Here is a 17686-nt window from a genome sequence, read left to right as displayed (position 1 = left end):
GACCACTGCTTCTCAATGGCCTGGGCCCCGCTATCCCATGAGCATTCTCCGAAACCACTGTTGGCAAACTGCCCCCAAACTCACTAGTGTCTCCTACTTTTTTAAATCACTGGCAAAGATAATATTTTCCAAAAATAAAAGCAAGCCCAAATATTCATTTATTGACTATTTTTATCTCAAATGTATCAGGTGCATTCAGATATAAGAAGGAAAGCAGTCTGTTGATAAGAGAGTGGACTCTGTTCTGAAACAGTTATAAAGTGTTAGCGTTTCCTGCTGAAACGTGTCTGCATGAACGTCCATCACCTCCAGGGTCAAGAGCATCTGTACCCACTAGTATATGAGCCACGTCACGAAGCTCATCATACCCCCGCGGGAGCACTGCTTTGCAAGTCTCTCTGCTCCTGCATTTCACTCCCTGAAGGAGTGACTGTCCGTCACCCGCTCTGCAGCAGCAGGTATTAGTGAGAATAAAGTGGCTCTGAGTGTGAGCTCTGCAGTCTGAATTGCTGGTTTCAAACTGGGCTTCGATTGCACATGGATTAATGACCCAGATTCCTCACTGGTCAAATTAAGATAATATCGTACTTCCCCCTTAGGGATCCCTAGCTTATAACTGTACCCATCCATGTTAAATGTTCAATAAATACCAGCTATCGTTATAGCTAGCATAGTCTCTGAACGCTTAATAATCATTTGTTAAGTGAATGGATAAAAAAATACAGACCTAACATCGAAGTACAGTTCTTATAGTCAAGGCCTTCCAGTTATATTTTGTTAAGTGTCTTCCTAATACAGTAGGAAGAACATATGAAGAATAAATTTTCGGAAGTAGGATAATTACAATTATTGGAGGTAAAGGAAAATGCAAAGGGAAGTTTCATAAACTATATACTAAGTGAAATGAACGTCCAGGATAGCACTTAAACTAAGTGCTAAGATATTCACTTTATACTTCAGAAAAGTAAGAACAACTTTTCCTCCCTAAGTAACTCTGTATCATTTAAAATGAGCCTTAGTCTGCATCGTTGCTGAAACAGGGACTGTAATTATTAGTGAGTGATAAAATTAATTGAGCACATCATCACTAACATTGTTATACTGAAATGCAATTAGGTTAGAATTACCAAAGTGCTCCATACATGGTACAGTATTGCTTCATGAAGGCTTCTTTCTCTCTCATGAAGGCTTTTCTTTGGAAATATACACATAAAGATGTAAGTGGAAATGAGATCGACTTTGAGACAGACATACAAAATGCAGGTGCGGTCACGTATGTGCATGTGTGCACCAGCTCCTGAGATAAAAAGTATTTCTTACAGGATGTTGCAGTCAGAGACTTTGGAAAGTAAATGCTTGCCCGACCAGTGTGACTCAGTGGTTGAACATTGACCTTTGATCCATGAGTTCACGATTCGATTCCCAGTAAGGACACATGCCTGGGTTCCAGGCTGGATCCCCAGTATGGGGCATACAGGAGGCAGCTGATCAGTGAGTGATTCTCTCTCATCATTGATATCTATATTCTATCTCTCTCTTCCTCTCCTTTCCTCTCTGAAATCAATAAAAGTATATTTAAAAAAGAAAATAAAGTCAATGATGTAGCCTGCAGTGAGGCACAAAACTTATAGATAAAATTTAAGCAACCTTGAAATTTACACCTGACTTTGAATTGATTCAGTTATATTTTCCTCATAGTATTTCTGGTCTTTAAATTTAATTCACTTTATTTGAACAAACCTGCACTTAACTGCAGGCCAAATGGTCACCCTTTCACTCAATGGCTAGGAAAAGAACACTTGTGTATTTATTTTATTACTTTAAATAAGCAATGGCGAAAAGCACATAAATAGTGGGATCTAAAGCTAGTGTTTCCTGGTGCTTCTTCTATAAAAATTCTACTTTAATTATAAACATCGCCTTGAATTTGGGGAGACCAGTTTCATAATAAAACAGGAGGCCTTCACACTAAACGTGCAGGACTCCACTGAGACACTCACTGGAGGTGAAAGAAAGTCCTGATTGAGGACAAAGACGCCTTATTTGTGTGAAATGAGTCCATCCCTCCTTGTTAGGGAATAGTGACAAAAGTTTATAAAACTATTGCCAAAAAACAGTCTTTTTTGGTAAAGTGGTGAAACCTGCATTTTCTATAATTAGCTCATAACTAATTTTATTTTAATCCTCACCCAAGGATATTTTTCCATTGATTTTTCTTTTTTAAGAGAGAATAGAAGGGAGAGGGAGAGACACAGAGAGAGAAACATCGATGGAAGAGAGACACATCGATTGGTTGCCTCCCACACATGCCCCAACTAGGGCCTGGGATTGAGCTTGCAACTGAGGTACGTGCCCTTGACCAGAATCAAACCCGGGACTCTTTAGTCCAAGGGCCAACGCTCTACCCACTGAGCCAAATTGGCTAGGGCTCCTAATTAATTTTAAGAATTTCTCACACTAGTTGGTGATCAAGAAACAGACAGAACGATGGGCTACCTTGTGTTTCCTTTGGTACAAGTTCTGTGAGGAACAGGGGTGGAGAGGCAGTGGGGGGTAGGTGGGTGGTGGTGGGGGGAAGAAAAGAATTTTCTTTTATATAAATGTTTTTATTTCAAGTAAACTGGTGACTGAGGAGAGAGCTGTGCATGTTTGACAGCTTTGCTTCAACCTTCCCATTACCCAGAGCACAAACAAAACCAGCATCTCGCCCAGGCTTTTTGGCTGAAATTGCCTAGAAAGTGCTAATTAATGACACTCTTTCTATGTACACATGAGGCACTACAGTGAGACCACTATCTACAGGGCCATCCTCAAGCCATCTAATAAGTCGGAGACACTGCTATTCTGCCAGATATTAATATTATTATAATCTTCAAATCTATGAAGTCACGCTAGTGGTTCTGAAATGAAAGATTGCCTGTTTGATGAAGCAAGCAGGGCCATCTTCTCCTACTTTATTAATTTAACGTTGAAATCAAAAGAAGGTATATTATTTGCTTCCCAAGCCAATAACAGGTCCGTGCCTGATCTGCGGCATTTCATATTGACGGCCCACCATTCAGAGGGTGGACTTCCTCTCCCGGCAGGTCCCCCTGTGATTTTATAACCAGCTCACTGGACCATGGCGTCCAGACCCCGGGTTTCCATTGTATGTTACTCCTGTACAGCTTGCGGGGAGCCCTATCTCTACTGGAGATGAGGAATGCTGATGTCTGAGAGCGGAGGTCTGCTGAGGAAGAATTCTGAATATCTTGGAGGTCCCATTTTCTACCCATATAAACTGGATGTGTAGCTAAATCGTGCCTAACTCTGGCGAACACTATGTATAAATTAAACACAAGACTTAAGAGTTTCCCACCCCCAAAAAATGACTGGCAAAGACTGAAGCCAAGACTTTCAAACAGCCTGGCCTGCATGGCTCAGTGGCAGAGCATCAACCTCTGACCAGGTCAGGGCACATGCCCACGTTACAAACTTGATCTCGTGTGGGGCGTGCAGGCGGCAGCCAATCAATGATTCTCTCTTATCATTGATGTTTCTATCTCTTTCTCTCCCTTTCTCTGAAATCAATAAAAATATATTATTTTAAGAAATAAAAAGATTTCCAAATATTTTGGTCGCTACAATTTTCATCTTGTTACTAAAAATCCTGGTCAGCAAGTCCTGAGGCACTTTAACCTTAATCATCTGAGTGTGCAAAGACTCCAAACATGGTGCCATAAAGCATGAAAGCAAAATACATGTCACTTCGCACGGAGACATTTGTATTTCCAGCCATTGACCGCACTGCCAACTTTCCTGATACATCATTCAATCTAATTTTCCAATCTGTTGAAACATTCTCTAGTTGCTGAGTGACTTCAGAAATTGTATTTATAACCCTGGCCTTCAGTTCCTTCAAATGATGTGGCTCTGATGAGTAAACAGCAGAGTTTTGGCAAAGGCTCATAAAAAAACAACAAGTAGCCAAATAAGGGCGGGTCAACCCAGTGAGTTCCTGAGGATTTGTTAAATCCTCTTTTCTATCAGATCGGACCAGGACAGCTTTCTCCAGCCAGACCTTGGACAAAAAGGTGAGAACCAGGTCATTGGGTGACTTGGTCATGGATCCAAAGAAGGAGCAAGATACCGAATCAGGGGCCTTCCAGTTACAAAAGAGCCACACAGTCTGCAGAACAGACCAGTGCCTCTGTGGAAAACACGCCTCTAAGAACTGGCTCAGGAGAGCCACTGACACCCAAATGAGCCTGACCTTTCTGAGACTCGGCAAAAGTCTTGTTTAAAATGACACCAACACCTCATGGGTGATTCTTTAAAGAAGGATGTCAGGTAAAGGGGTCAGTGGTACAGAGAGGGGCTCAGGACCACAGCTAATTGCCCTTTCTGGGCATTCTAACGCTCCCATCCGCACGAGGGAGGCATCTGCGCCAATGGACGCAGTCTAGTTTGGGTCAAAGCATCCTCTCCCTCATTTAACAGATTTGCTCAGATGGACAGTCTCTGAGGAGAAGCAATGTTAGTAAGTGAGGGGGGTGGGGGTTCTAACCATAAAAATATGTAGGTCGCTGGATTTTTAACTAAATTAGAGAATAATTTATCTATTAAGGAAGACTCACTGTATGTATTTCATGAAACTGCTACTCACAGGTCAGTGGACATTCCACAAGCATGCCTTAGAAACAGGAAGTCTTTTAAAATACTGTCATAAGCCTCTGACTAACATTTTAAGTCCCTAACGTGACAAGGGGCAAAAGGATACCTGAGGTTAGGATTCATAATCAAACTGTCAAAAGGCAAAGATGCCAGCAACTTATTTCCCGTCCGTAGCTCCAGAAAGCGAAGGTATGCCAGCACTGAAGTAAACTGGGGGTGCGGGCGAGGGAAAACACACATGGAAAAACACTCGACAGAGTCCTGGAGAAGGGGTGGGCCAAGGAGCAGAGTGACTCCGAAACTCATGGAAATCCCGTAAGTCACCGTGCAGACGCAGGAAGAATAGCTTTCATTTGAGTCAAATTTGGAAGATCTCATAGGAACTCAAAACTAATGTGTTTCTGACGCTCGTTCTCTCTCGCTCCACCCGCCACTCCCAATATCTAATATCCATAAGTAAATCTGACATCCACATCAGTCCACTGAGCTCAGGGGACTCCGTTTAAAATAACAATAATACTTTGCTTTAGATTTGGGAAGGTAGTAGGCTAAAACGGAAGGTGGGTTTCATTCAGACTTCTAAGCCATGGCATAACCAAGGTCCACTAGGCTGGCAATGGCATTGACCTGTCACCTGGGACTTACTAGGAAGTGCTTCTGAGGGAAACCGGGGAGAGACTAGGAGGAGCAGGACACGGAAGGGGAGAGACCCAAGCAAGGTCCCAACCTCAGCCGATCCTGCGGAGAGAGGGCTCTGGGGTGGGAGTCACTCCTCAGGGTCCCTGCGACAGCAGGCACGGGAGCTGGGCTTCGTCCCCCTCCACCCATCAGACCTTAGGTTGGCATTGCCAGCTCCTTGCCAGTGCGAGCAGGCAAAATCCAGTGGCCTGAGGAGGATCCTTTAAGCTTTTCATCTGCCTGTCTTAAACATGAAAAACTATTCTGATGTATATTCACGAGTCCAGCATCATTTATGAATGCTGTATGTGTGCTTTTGTTCTACACACACACACACTCCACTGATTTGTTCTTGGTCTAATCGTCCAGCACAAGCACATACTGAAAAGTTGCTTTTCGTTTAGTTTGATAATAAATGAATAATGGACATCACCAACTATTTCTGGAAAGTACCCAGTGGGACTGAGGATATGCTAAATATCGGTAAAGCCAATGAGTGCCAGACTGATGTGGCCCTAGGTGTCCACCTAAACTCGTGGTCAGAAAACTGCAGCTCGCGAGCCACATGTGGCTCTTTGGCCCCTTGTGTGTGGCTCTTCCACAAAATACCATGGCCTGGGCGAGTCTATTTTGAAGAAGTGGTGTTAGAAGAAGTTCAAGTTTAAAAAATGTGGCTCTCCAAAGAAATTTCAACCGTTGTCCCATTGATATTTGGCTCTGTTGACTAATGTGTTTGCCGACCACTGGCTTACGCCAATGGTTCTGATTTTGTTTGCTTTGGTGGGGGGGACAAGAGGGAAGGAGTTAAGATTCTTTTCTGTCCAAAGGGTACCAATTCTTTTTATGTTATCATCTATAAAAGTTAATTTTTATGTGCTTATTACAGCTGGCAAATTACTATATCACCCATAAATGTCTGATTCCACTCAAAAAAAGCCTCCCATGTGCAAAGTGCACGGTTGGTTTCATAGGGCATCGAACCCCGTATTTTCCACATAACAGTGCTGCTGGGGACGCCCCGCTGCCTGGCCTCGCTGCTGGGGACCGCGTGCACACAACAAAACAATCTGCCTGCTGACCTCCGGCTGGAGTTCACACTATGTCATTCTGTCAATACCATCTACCTTGATTAGGTTGGGCTTTATACACAACAGGTTATGATCCCAGAGGGATGAAAAGCTTTCCCAAATTAAAAGCAGAATTTTAAAAGGAAATACTCATACATTCCTAGGCAGTTTCCATTTGATATCCTCAAGGCTTGCCCGTGAACCCCAGCTCACGCTGATTGAAAGTGAATGTTCCCTTCTGGGCGTAGCCATCTCACAAATTTAATGGCGGGAGGAAAAAAATACAATGTGTTCCATGCTTCAATTAGACCTTTTATAACTTGGCACTTGAAAGATGGCAATGCCGGAGAAAAATCATTAATCCATAAAAATAGACAAAAAGGACTGTGCCGCCGCGGACAGACCTCCCGGAGTCGCGGCCCTGGCGGGGCGACCCCTCACACCGGCCGGCCTGCCTTTTGTTCAGCCTCATTGTGCGTCTTCTCTCGGCCTTCGTGCTACTTGGACAAAAGGTTTACTGTATTTGGTTTTAAATCCAAAGTAATACAGCCATGCTTTCAATTTTGGCCTTTGCCAAAGGAGCTGTATATAGAAGCAGGCAATAAAATGTTGGCTAACCATGAAATGCCTATTCATGGGCATGAACGATACATGAAAGGACTTGTGCGTGCACATGCGTGCGCACACACAGAACCGCACATGCAGACTAAGAGATGCATCCTTCCACTTCGTATTTTGCAGCGGTTACCCAACAGACACGCTCCAAGGGACCAAGTTGTTCATAATCACAAAAGCTGCCTGAGGACTCTGAGTCACAAGAGAAACCTGATGGAGTGATGTTTGGAACATGCGCAGGCCTCTGTGAACCTCAAGACTCATTTTCAAAGGATGTAAACAGTCTCCATCCACAACAGAACATATAAATCTGCTAAGAGTCAAGGGAGCAAGAAACGTCACCTCTCTGGGTCTCCTGCCATACTGAATCCGTCAATACCCAACCTCAGACAACCCCACTGCGTCTCTTCCCCGCTCCCCCTCCTGGAGTCGGAGCGAGCCACAGAGGTTGATTCTATCGCCAGTGCGTGCTGTGGAACTTCAGCTGAGGCCTCCAACTCCCTCACAAATCCTCCTATCTCAAAATGATTCCTTAGCACTGTGGTCGGCAAACCGAGGCTCGAGAGCCACATGTGGCTCTTTGGCCCCTTGAGTGTGGCTCTTCCACAAACTACCAAGGCCTGTGCAAATCTATTTTGAAGGAAGTGGTGTTAGAAGAAGTTTAAGTTTAAAAATGTGGCTCTCCAAAGAAATGTCAATCGTTGAGCTGTTGATATTTGGCTCTGTTGACTCATGAGTTTGCCGACCACTGCCCTAGCTCATTCAAACTGTCAACCTACTTCTGGCCTCCCTTTCAACACCAAATTTTGGAAACAATAATTTGCAGCCCCTGCTTCTGTATCCTCAACAGGTAATCATTCCTCAACTCCTAAATTCTGGCTCCTGCCTTCACCACTCTAATGAAATTATACTTTCAAGTTTGCAAAGATCTCTACCAACCAATCACCCAATTTCATGGCAAAGTTTCAAGCTTCTCCCTCCCAGACTTCTTAGGTTTCCATCCATAAGAAGTCTCTTGGAAACCTGACTCACACCTTCCATCCATCTCACTACCATTTCCCCATTCTTCCATCTCTACCTAACCCCAGCTCTCCTGGCATTTCTTGTGTCTCTTCCTGGTAGGAGTGGTGGTGATGCTTTCTTCCATTCATTCCCCTGAATCTTTAAATCCCAGGCTCTGTAAATAAATTTCAAATCTCGTTCTCTAACCCTGACCACTCTTTTTGCATCTGCACCAACCTCATTTTTTTTTTTTTAACGATGGCAACACATCTTCACTTAAGAAATCTGCCTGCACCTCCAAGTCAAAATAGCCCAATCCAACACATCTCCTTCTTGCTCCAGCTCTTGGCTGCTGTCATATTTTTGGGTTAATTTGTATACTTGCTCCTGATTGGCTGGTGGGCATAGCGGAGGTATGGTTAATTTGCATGTTTTTCTTTTATTAGATAAGATAATGATACTTTTTTTAAATAAAGTTCAAAACCAAAGTAATAGATTGGGCATGCATTAATAGTTTTAAAATTACTTTTTAAAATGACAAGGTAACAGTAACAATAACCACAAAACTCAAAGTCAGGGTTACATCTGAGGAAAAGTAGATGAGAAGATGAGGGAAGATAGCAGCACACAGACCAGGTCACTGGTCACATTTGGGGTCCTGTGTTGGTGAGTTTAGTTCTGTTCATTATGTTGCTGAAATTGACTAATTAGTTACAACTATGCATCATGATAGTAGTTCACAAACCAAGCATCATTCATTAATCTAGGTCTATGTGCTCTGAGAGCCACAAAAGGTTTTTAAGAGATAAAAAGGAAAATGTGTCACAATGCCATCCCTAGTTATGATTCTTAACCACCACCCTGCTCAGTGCTCATTGTACCTGTGTGCGGTTGAATGCCACTCTTGCAAAGACAGCTTGGGACACACTGGCCCTCTTCAGCTCATCTCTGACTTGCTGGTAGATGTCAGGAGAGACTTCCACAGAAGAGTTGGTTGGCTCTGGCTTCACTGCTCTGGGAATGGGCGGATGGTTCAGGAACTGCTGGTTGATGGCTTGAGGGTGCTGGTGAGCCAGGAGGCGGCTGACGGCGATCTGCTGGTTTATCAGGTGGGCCATGGCTATCTGCTGCCTGACCAGCTGGGGGCTGAGCTGGGGGGAGAGCAGCCCCGGGCTCATGATGGGCTGTAACGCGGGCACTTGGTTCCGGACTGGAGTGCTGTGGTGGATTTGGCTGTGAGGAGACTGTTCGTTGGTTTTCCCCAAGGACGCCAGCTGATTCATATTTGGTAAATGCATTGGACGCTGGCCCAGAACACAATAGTCTGAAAGGTTTTCTCGTTCCACTCTTTCCACTGTTAGGAGATAAAAGTGATAGTGATCATGGTTTTCATTGATATGATTTGTTGCTAATATGTCACATTTTTTTTTGTAAATTAGGGCATAATCTTTTAATACAAAACTGAAAGCCCTAAAGTAAAAATAAGTTACCCTTTTCTGCAAAATGTTAGAATAATAGAGTTTTTCATACATGATATGAAAGTGACAATAGTCAACACTTTACTTTTCTTAAATTCTTAAAAGTAGGCATTTTATTGGATAGCTAAGACAGAAAACCCTAACCATTATACATTCTAAAACCTCTCATATATCAAAGCTCTATCATATGATGCTTCCTCACTCTTTGTTACAAATACTAGTACACCAGCTGTTTTCATCTTCTGGAGTTCATGGTCATCAAGAAATGATGAGGACAACCTCTTCTGTCAAATTAAATACACCCGCCTAATAAAAAGCTACCTAACTATGAAAACCATCATAGAAAATGTCCTACACACAGTATTCTCCTTTTATCTATTCACTTGCTGTCTTTGCTATAGAAATATCTCTTGAAGAAAATGATTTATAAAGATGGTAATATACAGTAGGATAAGAAACCTCACAAAATTAACAATACCACCTGGACTTGCCCTTAAATAAGACGCTCCCCTCTCTGGGTTATCTACCTTTTTACATTCTATTGCTCTTTACTGAAACTTGAAGGGCCAGCCTTGGAAGGGAGAAGAATCAGATATGCTCAAACATGAGGTAGATTTTTTTTTCTTCCCCCTAGAATATTTCTCAAGAAAGAGTGAGCTGCTTCAGAGTCAAATCCTTATCTAACTCTCTGTAATACTTTGTTATGTGAAACAGAGGTTTGCTTAGGGAAAACACATTAGGCAAAACAAACAAACAACTCTTCATCATTACCAGTTTTAAATGTTGATAGATATAATTTACAAAATTTGTTTTTTCTAAACAAAAATTCTAAACAGATTTCATAATTATTTCATAAAATGCAAATATTGGATATGATTTGCAAAAGCTTACTAAGGTAGCTGTAAAGAATACTACTGTGGGTGTTCCATGCTGGAGATCAAAAGTACTCACCTAGAGGAATTGTTAAAGGTGCCATTTTGTACCGTTATTATGTGTTTGTAATTTGGCATACAGTTTACAGTGACTGAATCATACTTGAATTACAAAAAAGAAAAACAAAAACAAAAACAAAACACTAAGTGTTGCCCGGTTGGCATGCCTCTGTAGGTGAACATTGATCTATGAACCAAGAGGTCACAGTTCAAGTCCCCGTGAAAGCATAAGCCCGGGGTTGCAGGCTAGATCCCCAGTGTGAGGTGCGCAGGCAGCAACTGATCAGTGATTCTCTCTCATCATTGATCTCTCTCTCTCTCTCCCTCTCCTCTCTCTCTCTCTCCCCCTTCCTCTCTGAAATAAAAAAAAAAATTTTTTTTTAATTTTAAAAAGCACTGAGTTTCAAAAAAGTTTAGGCAGAGTGATCTGTGCTGCAAAACCGGGTGAGATGACTCAAAAAACAGTGATGAGTTTGTCTTTACTTTGATGGAAGATGCCAGTGACAAATCACATGTGAAGAATTATAATAATTAATTAATGAACTATAAGGATGAGAAAAAGTAACATTTCTAAATTAGAAATTTTATGTAATATGTGATTTTAAAATACATGAGGAGGAAAATTAATACATAAAAAAATGTAAGCAGACATCTGACCATTTCATCTGGATGTCTAGAGGTTTTATATATTCAAAACTTTCCATTGGGAAAATAGATAAATACTCATATCTCGGGTTCACATTATATTCAGACATTTATAGCATTTTTTTTCTGCTTTAAAAAACAACAACACTGAATGATCGCCTAACTTTTCTATGAACCCCAAATAAGTCAAAAGTTCACCTCAAACTTTTTTAAGTGTTCAATTTTTAACTTAATCCGTTCAATGTAATTCATTTAGTTTGCATTCACCTTTTCCTCATAAGGTTCAAGGTGAACAAATTATTTTAATCTTATCCTCTGAAAGGCAAACCCTTTCAATCACTGTATTAATTAAACTGTAAGGCATACAGTCTTAAAACCAAAGCAAGCAAATAGTTAAGAGTCTTCGAGTAATGATATCTAACACAGTGTCTGTAAAACAAAAATCACTATTATGATTTCCTTACTGAAAATAGAAGTGGAGGCCATACTTTAGAGGCAGAAATACTTGGCCTCAGTAGACATTTTATTCACGTTTATTTGCTTTTTAATTCAGCTGAAGTAAAAACAAATTCAAATATTAGATTATGTTTTCAGGTATGAAAGCAAAAGTTTTATCCGTTTCTTTTTCTACTTAAAAAACAAACCCATTCTCTCAGAGCATGCATTCTTTGACCAAATGCTAATTTTCCAAAATTTCAGCATTTTGTTTTCAATGACTTAATTACATTTAAGTGAGTTATTTTCTTGAGCTATATTGAAATGACATCATCAATTTAAAAAAACACACACACTCCATTCGCAGATCTAGTCAGAGCAGGCACACAATGAAGCATGAACATCAGAGTTCTATGAAACCTGCATGAACTGGTGTAAAAAGAATCAGAATAATGTCAACCCATATTCCTTTAAGATGATGCATAATAATTCTCACTTTCCTGATGAGTTCACAGCTCCTTCTAAGTTCATGTAGTGAAGAGCAGTGACTGTAGAAGTATCCTTAGAAACATGTGGCACCACCATGAAGTACTAACTATTTAGTGGTGAACCATATGGAGTGAATTGCAAACACTTCCGGGCAGAGAGCAGCCAGCAATGCCAGCTGCAGAGGCACGAAGTACAGCGTGGAGCGAGGGAAAGCTGGAATGAATGCACATTGTATATTTCAGATCTTTGTTGTTTCAGCTTCTCTTCTCTGCATCAGCCAGTTCTGTCTTCCTCCTATTGTCATTTCTTCAGATTTTTTTTCAAGAAAATAAAGAATCTGGATTTTTACATGACCACTCCTAATTTTTTAACTGTTGCAACCAATTCCATTTTCAACATGTAATAAAAGTCAAATAAAATATTTCTGAGCCCAGCCAGTGTGGGCATCAAGAGGTCACAGTTTGATTCCAGGTTGCCAGCTAGATCCCCAGTAGGGGGCGTGCAGGAGTGATGTTTTTCTCATCATAGATTTTTCTCTCTCCTCCTCCTCCCTCTCCTTCCTGTCTTTAAAAATCAATAAAATATATATATATAATTTTTTTTTTTCTGAAAACCAGATGCTGCCCATGGACAGCCAGCCTTAAAGTTGTGCCTATAAGACTCAAGACACCCCCTATGTTGTTAAAGATAAAGGTATCCGTCAACACTTGTCAAAGATGGTAAGGCAGACCTTATCAGGACCACTGCAACAGACAGAGGGGACCCTACAACTGGATTGCACAGAGGGGAGAGAGTTTGGACCCAAATCCCAATACAGCAGGGGCCGGTGGGAATTCAGAGCCAAGGACGACGGTGAGCGTCATAGACAGAAAATTACCAAGAGGAACTAGAGAAGTAAAGATTCTGGCTCAACCAACCTAACAAGATTCTTTGCTGAAGACAGGCCAGATAATCAGACATCACCTGGGGGATGGTGGAGGATGAGATATCGAGGGTGATCAGATACCAAGGAGGTGGGGGGATTCTGGTTAAACTGACTTAGCAGGGTTATTGCTAAAATTGGAATTTACAAGGAAGTGCACATTTGAGCCTAGGACAGTGGTGGGCAAACTCGTTCGTCAACAGAGCCAAATACCAACAGTACAACGATTGAAATTTCTTTTGAGAGCCAAATTTTTTAAACTTAAACTTCTTCTAATGTCACTTCTTCAAAACAGACTAGCCCGGGCCATGGTATTTTGTGGAAGAGCCATACTCGAGAGGCCAAAGAGCCAGACTTGCCCAGGCCATGATATTTTGTGGAAGAGCCATACTCTCATGTGGCTCGCAAGCCCAAGTTTGCCAACCATAGGCATAGAAGAAGGTCAGGAGTTTAAGGGTTGGTCAAACAAAGAATCTTAGTCGATATTTTTCAGTCCCTGGAAGCTCTACTAATAAAAGCCAAGTTCTTTACTTCTAAGAGTGAAGTGGGGGAAATCGTCACCCCAACTCAACTAATGCCTAAAAATCCAATGCTCCAGGACCCCAGAGTCTTTCCAAGTTCACAGGTTGATGTTCTAAACAAGAGCATCTTCTGACCATTAGGAATTAAATACCATGATTTTGGGCAACAGAAGGCTGTTCATGCCTCAGAAGGCTTCACTCCTCCTGAAAGATTTATCCTCATTATAATCAGAAGCTATTTGGTTCAAAAATATCATGTTACTTCAAGCAATTTTACAGTACATCCAGGAAGCCAAGTATTTCTTTATGGTAATTATTGCAAATCCCTGATATATAGATTAGATATAGATAGATATATAGATATAGATATATAGATATAGTCATATAGACATATACATATAGATATATATTAGATGGTTGCAACAACATTTTTAATACTATATATGTACACACACATAACTTGTCTTATTTTCCTATCTGACACTTTTTGGTAATTTCTTTATTGCAATTTGGGGGAAATATCTTTTTATCTTTGGGAAAGATGTATGATATGATGATTATAAGCAGAGACTCCTAAGCCAGACTGCTGGGATTTAAATCTCAGCTCTACCACTTGATGGTTGTGAAATCTTGGGCAGGTTACTTAACTTCCCTGGACTTAGTTTCTGATACATTGATTGTGGGCTAAGAACCGTGCCTATGATGAATGATTATTTTGTGGATTAAATGAGCTAATGTTTGTTGACAATTAGAACAATACCTGGCACTATCCAATATTTACCATTACTATTACAATCATCTTGTCATGTTTGCCTGTGTGTGTGTGTGTGTGTGTGTGTGTGTGTAGACAGAGATGAATGAATGCACATTGTATATTTCATTCTCTGTTGTTTCAGAAATACTCAAAACATGGTCCTTCAACCATTAATATCCATCTCACAGGAAGACTGTTAGAAACATAAATTCATGGGCCCAGAATCAGAATCTCTGAGCGTTCTATGTGCACTAAGATTCCACATCAGATTTTTTATGTATACTGCAGTTGAGGATCAATGTCTACACTGCCTTTGCTTTTACTTACTATCTTTAGAGATTATGCCAGATGCTTATTATTATCTCAGAATTATGAAATTTACATGATGATTATCTATCTAAAAGCTTTTCGTTGAAGTGCCATTGTAAATTTCAGAAAACTATCTATATAAATATGACTAACAGATAAGGCTTCTCATTGCAACATTTCCTGATTAGGACATTCTGGCCAATGTCTGCTGTTTCCTGAAGGGCACCAAAAGAATTGCAACCTTTTCTTTGGTTTTAAGAAACTATGCCATATTACATCATACCAAGCTTAAAGACACAGCCCTAGAGTTTAAAAGAATGCATTATCAACATAGAATCACATGCTTCATGGTAGGTGCAGAAATATGTTGCTATTCCATTTCTGCCAATGAGGCTTCAGAGTTCCTACTCTGACCTATGAATCAGGAGGCAGAAGAATTGAAGAAAAATAAGATCACTTAATCTCACAGCTCTTGACATGAAGGTCACAGGAATGTTACACAGATGCAGCAGCTTGAAGTGTCAATAAAATATTATAAATAAAAAAATGGGGAAACACAAGCAATAGGATATGCTTTAAATGTATGGGCATACCTTGCTTTATTGTGCTTGACTTTACTGTGCTTTTTTACAAACTGAAGTTTGGGCACCCTGTGACAAGCATGTCTATCAGTGTCACGTTTCTACCGGCACTTGCTAACTTCGCATTACACTTCGGTCATTTGCACAAAATGTTTAACTTTTTCAGTATTACTCTATTTGCTGTGGTGATTTGTGATCAATCTGTAGTCACCAGCATCAAGGCAAAAGACCCTCCACCAGCAAAAGATCTTGCTGAAGGCTCAGATGGTGGTGAGCAATTTTTAGCAAGAAAATATTTGTAAAGATATGTATATTTTTTAGATATAATGCTGTTGCACACTTAGTAAACTACAGTAGAGTGCAAGCATAACTTTTGTATGCACTGGAAAAAAATTTTTAAAAAAGTATGTGACTTGCTTGACTGTGATGCTCGCTTTATTGCGGTGTCTGGGACCGAACGTGCAGCATCTCTGAGGTGTGCCTGTGCACCTGTTATATTTACATCAGCCAAAGGAAGAAAGGAAAGTATCCACAGTACTTTTTAAAAAATAAGTTTTTAAAAAACACACACTCCAGGGATTAGGTGTCCCAAAATGTATTTCCTGAGCATTTATGAGCAGCATCTGATAGGCACAGGCGCCTGCCAATCAGAGCAAGATATCACTGGATAGGTGGAAAAAAGAGCAAACAGGGACTTTTAAGGCCTGAGTTATAACCTGTTGAGTGTTTGAAGGACTGCCTGCAAAATGGGGAGGACTGCCTGTAAACTGGTTTGGAATCAAGCTTCCAGGTTACTTACCTACTAGCATCTTAAAGAGTCCTGACAGGGTTTTTAAACAGTTCCCTCTCTCAGAATACTTGCTTCTGTTTTTGATTCTGGCAAGAAGTTAGGACTCTGCTAGGACATCTCCCTTTGTGAAACTCCACACAGCAGCAAGCATGTGAGTAGCTTATGTAGTAGTAATAGTGGTGGCTATAGTATTGCTCTTGCAAGTTTATCTACCAATACTGCATTAAAAAAAAAACTGATAATTTTCTAGAACAATGAACCTAGTATTTCAATGCAAACTTTAACACGGTTCTTTTGGAAAATAACCCCTGGGGTCTGTCCATAATTATAGTAAGTGAAAAGCAATGAACTGAGTAAAAGGTTCTGCACTGAGAAATTTCTAGAATTTCTGATCTATTGATTTTTCCTTTAACCATTAAGATGCTCATGCAAAGGCATTCACTAGCATGAGTGCTATAAAAACACTCGAGTATTCCCCCACCCCACAATATCTCCTAAAATCCTGAATGGAAGAATATAAGTCAATTTAAAGGAAGGGAGGAAGGGAGGAAAAAAGGGAGGGAGGGAGGGAGGGAAGACTCTTTTAGTCTCAGAAAGTTCTCTAGAAGTGATTTGGCAAGATAAGATGTGGGCTTGCCTTTGGCACTCTTGGTAGAAAAGTTGCCAATGAAAATTATGATTTCAAATGGATATCCAAACCTGAGCACAAAGAAAAGATACGTGACACACCATTGCCCTGGATTTCCAAACTTCCCTCCCAAGATCCTAGCTCCCCATCATGAGCCCCCAAACCTGGGTGTCCACAGTGATCCTACCTAATCCCCAGCGAAGTCAGATAACTTGTTCAAGGTCAAATACCTGTCCAAATGTAGATAAATATTTAGAAATATTCAAAGGATTAGGGCGGGCTCTAGCCTCTATAAACCTAATAAACAAAGCACAAGGCCAGAGAAAACTCCTTTTCTCTTTTTCTGAATAACTCAAAGTCAAATTCTTAGAGCCTAACTGTTTCACAAGTACTTTTTAATGGATTTCCTTTAGAAAAAAAAGTGTTGAAATTGTCTTAGCATGCTAATATGCTACTTTTAAAACATGTTGGAACTGTTGGTAACATCAGGCACTGAGCTAGCAACCCCTTTTACACATTATTGTCAGTTAATTATACTAAACTGCCAACTTGGGGCGGGTGATAATCATTAATTTTAGGGTCTGAGTCAGGACTAGTCAACTTTTTCTACGGATAAGTCCTGCTTCCTGTTCATATATGCATGTGTTCATGCACACATGTGGCATGGACATGCCTAGGTGCCATCATGTACGGTTGAGTTGACTGAATGGTGAGGGTTTGACCCCATGCCTCCACTAACATCCTGTCACCTTCCTGAAGTCACAGACTGAAGCAGCTGGTCAGTTCTAAAAAGTGATGAAGTCATTGCTTTAGCTTATCCATAAAATAAGGTCATTCACTTCTGTTTATTGTTTTAATGCATATGATAAATGTTTATTAATCAACTGTTATGTGCTGGGAATGAGGTCAGCTCCTGGAGATACAGTACTGAATAATATCAGCTTTATAAAAAAATGCCACGTATGTATTTGTATCTGACAACTGAACTATTTAGGATACACAGACGCAACATCTGCCTCTGATTTAAAATGCTTTTCTATTTAATAAAACATAACTCCTTTGGATCCCTATCTTGTTTTTTATTACCAATCATTCCAGTCATCTAAAACAAATTCACACTCCTTATATTTATTTTCATGAATCCCTCCTTCTTTTATTTTCCTTGTGGCCAAAGAAGTTTTGTCCCA

General features: G+C 40.6%; 1 protein-coding gene across 3 annotated transcripts in view; it reads right to left on the bottom strand.

The window, feature by feature from the left end:
• Nucleotides 1–17686, bottom strand: part of SATB2 (SATB homeobox 2) — a 168558-nt gene that overhangs the window by 58195 nt on the left and 92677 nt on the right. For all 3 annotated transcript variants that reach the window (XM_036421737.2, XM_036421742.2, XM_036421743.2), the window contains one exon: nt 8897–9369. In XM_036421737.2, the coding sequence (XP_036277630.1) occupies nt 8897–9369 (473 nt within the window). The remainder of the gene's footprint in view (nt 1–8896; nt 9370–17686) is intronic.

The sequence above is a fragment of the Pipistrellus kuhlii genome, unplaced genomic scaffold (assembly GCF_014108245.1).
Source record: "Pipistrellus kuhlii isolate mPipKuh1 unplaced genomic scaffold, mPipKuh1.p scaffold_m20_p_7, whole genome shotgun sequence".
Taxonomy (NCBI): Eukaryota; Metazoa; Chordata; class Mammalia; order Chiroptera; family Vespertilionidae; genus Pipistrellus; species Pipistrellus kuhlii.
The sequence above is the reverse complement of the archived record's forward strand: the minus strand, read 5'-3'. Positions and strand labels throughout refer to the sequence as shown.